The sequence below is a fragment of the Sinocyclocheilus anshuiensis genome, unplaced genomic scaffold (genome assembly GCF_001515605.1).
Source record: "Sinocyclocheilus anshuiensis isolate Anshui unplaced genomic scaffold, SAMN03320099.WGS_v1.1 scaffold2737, whole genome shotgun sequence".
In the NCBI taxonomy this organism is placed as follows: Eukaryota; Metazoa; Chordata; class Actinopteri; order Cypriniformes; family Cyprinidae; genus Sinocyclocheilus; species Sinocyclocheilus anshuiensis.
In genome coordinates, this window is record NW_015551029.1 from 232,534 (window position 1) to 237,088 (window position 4,555).

The following is a 4,555-nucleotide window of genomic DNA, read 5'->3' on the forward strand; positions in this document are numbered from 1 at the left end:
GCTTCCACACTTGCCACACTTCATTAAGCAGCACAGTCATTTTCAACTGATAATATTAATAACAATAATGATAATAAGAAATGTTTCTTGAGCAGCAAATCATTCGTTTTGAAAGATCATGTGACACCGAATTCTATAGTAATGGCTCCTGAAAATTATCACAGGAATAAATTACATTTTGAAATATTTTCAAACAGAAAACTGTTATTTGAAATTGTAATAATATTTTTTACAGTATTACTGTTTTTACTTTATTCTTACAGTAGTATTGTAAATCATTACAATTTTATTAGTTAATGAATTATTATTAATTTAATTATAATTTTAAATATTTCACCATATTACTGTTTTTAATGTATTTTTTACAGTGATATTGTGAAATATTAGTATTTATGAATTATTAATTAAAACATTTCACAACATTACTATTTTTACTATATTTTTAGAGTAATATTGTGAAATATAATTACAGTTAAGTAAATAGTGAATTATTAATTTCATTATTTTATTTATTTAACCGTTATTTATTAATACTATTTTATTACTTTATCATAATAATTCATTGCTATTATTATTTATGTTCATTTAGTAATAATAATTACACAATTATTATTTATTACTTTAATTTAAAGTATTTCACAATATTACTGTAAAAATACAGTAAAAATAGTAATGTGAATTATTTTGAAGTATTTCACAATATTACCGTTTTGCTGTATTCGTACAATAATATTGTAAAATATTACAATTTAATTATTGAACTATTACGAATTTAAATATTTCACAATATTACTGTTTTGAGTGTATTCTTGATTAAATAAATGCAGCCTTGGTGAGCAGAAGAACATTAATAAAAAAAAGATATATTATTCCAAACTTTTGACCAGTAGTGTACGTATGATATAATTATAATAAAGCACAAAGCAAAACAGCGTCTGAACGCATATATCTGACCTGAGTCCAGGTGAGCGCGCAGCTGTTGAGTGACAGCACTCTCACACGGGAGAAGGCGGGGCTTAAACGGCTCGGCTCACTGGAGGTACTCAATCTGTTGTGACTGCACAGAGATATTGAAACGGGACTTTCAGCTCTCAAACCCCATAAGCGGACCTCAGAAGGGAATAACATGGTGTCGGGTGTGATCAGACCTGAGCTGCAGCTCCCGCAGAGACTCCAGCTGCTCAGTGATCGCCGCCAGCACCTCCCATGAGCTCAGCAGGTTTCCAGACAGATCCAGAGACCGAGCGACTGAGAGACGCTGTTAAAGAAGCTTCACGCAGAGTCTTCCTGTTCCTGTCTGAGAACATCGGTGATGTGTTTTTGAAGGATACATGGCGTGGTGTTTCTGATCTCGTTCTCCGCGCCTGGACCAGACACCTCGCATCTCCTCAGACCGATCTCTGTCAGGTTCTCCAGCCTTCGAGAGCACAAAGAACAAAACACAATTTAGGTTCTGAAAAAAACTCCCTAATAATAGAACTAGATGTGCATTAAGATAATGTGCTTTTTTCATGCAGTGGTCAATTTTGTGTTTATAAAACAGATAGTTCCGGTGCTTGATTCTGATTGGCTGAGCCACGTTCGAAGCTGTTGTAAATTACTCTACAAAGTAACATACACCTTTGTTTACTTCTGTGTGTTGCTCGGCAACCACTTTGTTGGAACCACAACTGTTTCTGAGGAGCTACATTGTTTGGTGGAAGAATACTGTTTTTATTAATATCATTACACTTTATTTGCTCTGTTTTATTTTGTGAAACCTTACTACGTATATGGAATAACCGTTTTATAAAAGCAATAAGCCCCGTGAAGCCGTGGTTTACAGTGAATTTATAACAGCTAAAGGGGTTAGCTCCGCTTCGCGTCGTGCCTAACAACGCCTCTTAGCTGTTATAAATTCACTGCAAACCACGGCTTCCTGGGGTTTATTGCTTTATTTTGCTTCCATTATATGTCTAATATGTCAGACTAGTGGAAAGAAAACATCCAAAATACACATTTACACAAGTTTGGGATCAGTAGGATTTTTTATGTTTTTTTAAAGAGGTTTCTTCTGCTCATCAAGGCTGCATTTAATTTAATCTAAAATACAGAAACAAACAGTAATGTTGTGAAATATTATTTAAATTTAAAATAATGGGTTTCTATTTTAATATATTTTAAAATCTAATGTATTTCTGTGATGCGCAGCTGTATTTTCAGCATCATTACTCCAGTCTTCAGTGTCACATGATCTTCAGAAATCAGTATAATATGCTGATTTATTATCAGAGCTGGAAACTGTTTTGCTGCTTCATATTTTTTTTGGAACCTGTGATACTTTTGTCAGGATTCTTTTATGAATAAAAAGTTAAAAAGAACAGCATTTATTCAAAATAGAAATCTTTTGTAGCAATATACACTACAGTTCAAAAGTTGGTCAGTACTTTTTTAAAGGAAAACCTTTATTTTTTTAAAGAAATGAATACTTTGATTCAGCAAGGATGTGTGAAATTGATACAAAGTGCTAGTAAAGACTTGTCTTGTTAGAAAAGATTTCTATTTTGAATGAATGCTGTTCTTTTAAACTTTTTATTCATCAAAAAAATCCTTAAAGAAGTATCACAGTTTCCAAAAAAATATAAAGCAGCACAACAGTCTCCAGCACTGATAATAAATCAGCATATTAGAATGATTTCTGAAGATCATGTGACACTTTAGACTGGAGTAATGATGCTGAAAATACAGCTGCGCATCACAGAAATAAATTACATTTTAATGTATATTAAAATACAAAACTGGTATTTTAAATCGCAATAATATTTCACAATTTTACAGTATTTTTGATCAAATAAATGTAGCCTTGATGAGCAGAAAAGACTTCTTTAAAAAACATTACAAATCTTACTGATCCCAAGCTTGTAAGTGGTATACAGTGGTGTAAATATGAAACAACACTCAAACATCACCTCTGTTTCTGCTTGACGTCCTCAAAGCCGACCATCATCACAGTTTTGCTGGAGATCTTCAGATCTTCTCCGATAACCTCCTGTAGTTCCACCTCGTAGCGCTGCTTCAGAGCCGTCACGTAATCTACACCGAAACTGGCCTTCTTGGGCCGAACGAACGAGCCGCCCGTCAGGTGTCTGATGGAGAACACAAGCTTTATTAAAGGGGTGGCTGACTGTTTTTTTTTCTAGGCTTGATTGTGTTTATGGGGTGCAGTCTAACGTGTGTTAATGCTTTGTTTAGAAAAAAAAAAAAAAAGCATTATTTTTCACATAATTTACCTTTATTCTACACCGCTCTGTCCCTTCTCTGATAAACGATAAACTGACTTCCTGCTTTTATGAAGCCCCTCCCTCAGAAATACTCATGATGGGCTCAGATTGGTTAGCTGGCTCAGTGTGTTGTGATTGGTTAAACCGCTGCTTTAGAACATTGATTGACTTGTGAATCCATTGGCCGAGATACAACTATTTGAAAATCTGGAATCTGAGGGTGCAAAAAAATCTAAATATTGAAAAAATCTTCTTTAAAGTTGTCCAAATGAAGTTCTTAGCAATGCATATTACTAATCAAAAATTAAGTTTTGATATATTTACGGTAGGAAATTTACAAAATATCTTCATGTAACATGATATTTATTAGAATATCATTAGAATATCCTAATGATTAATTTACCTTTATTCTACACCGCTCTGTCCCTTCTCTGATAAACACTCCGATGACTTCCTGCTTTTATGAAGCCCCTCCCTCAGAAATACTCATGATGGGCTCAGATTGGTTAGCTGGCTCAGTGTGTTGTGATTGGTTAAACCGCTGCTTTAGAACATTGATTGACTTGTGAATCCATTGGCCGAGATACAACTATTTGAAAATCTGGAATCTGAGGGTGCAAAAAAATCTAAATATTGAAAAAATCTTCTTTAAAGTTGTCCAAATGAAGTTCTTAGCAATGCATATTACTAATCAAAAATTAAGTTTTGATATATTTACGGTAGGAAATTTACAAAATATCTTCATGTAACATGATATTTATTAGAATATCATTAGAATATCCTAATGATTTTTGGCATAAAAGAGAAATGGATAATTTTGACCCATACAATGTATTGTTGGCTATTGCTACAAATATACCCCAGCGACTTAAGACTGCTTTTGTGCTGCAGGAACACATATGAATATATTTATTCATGCACGCACCCCTAGTTTTGACGGTATGGCAACAAATCTTCCTCTTCTCTAAAGCAGCGCAGCATGGCCACGCCCCCTTTGCTGCCTTTTCCCGGGGGCGGATAGCTCGTTTTTGTAGGCATTAAACTGCCATAATTTTAAAAGACGATATTTCCGTTTGCATTGAACTTTCAGCGTCGTAACTTTGCAGATATTGTTTATGCTCAAACAGCAACAGTACACACTAACTAACATTAAAATAAAGCAATAAGCCCCAGGAAGCCGTGGTTTACAGTGAATTTATAACAGCTAAGGGGCGTTGTTAGGTACGACGCGAAGCGGAGTAAACCCCCTTAGCTGTTATAAATTCACTGTAAACCACGGCTTCACAGGGCTTATT

At 34.2% G+C, this 4,555-nt stretch overlaps 1 protein-coding gene across 2 annotated transcripts in view; it reads right to left on the reverse strand.

The window, feature by feature from the left end:
- tbce (tubulin folding cofactor E) overlaps positions 1-4,555 on the reverse strand; it is a 14,200-nt gene that overhangs the window by 7,358 nt on the left and 2,287 nt on the right. For both annotated transcript variants that reach the window (XM_016450624.1, XM_016450623.1), the window contains exons 4-7: positions 2,949-3,125; positions 1,332-1,417; positions 1,149-1,248; positions 955-1,057 (exon numbers count right to left, since the gene is read on the reverse strand). In XM_016450624.1, coding sequence (XP_016306110.1) covers positions 955-1,057; positions 1,149-1,248; positions 1,332-1,417; positions 2,949-3,125 — 466 coding nt within the window. The remainder of the gene's footprint in view (positions 1-954; positions 1,058-1,148; positions 1,249-1,331; positions 1,418-2,948; positions 3,126-4,555) is intronic.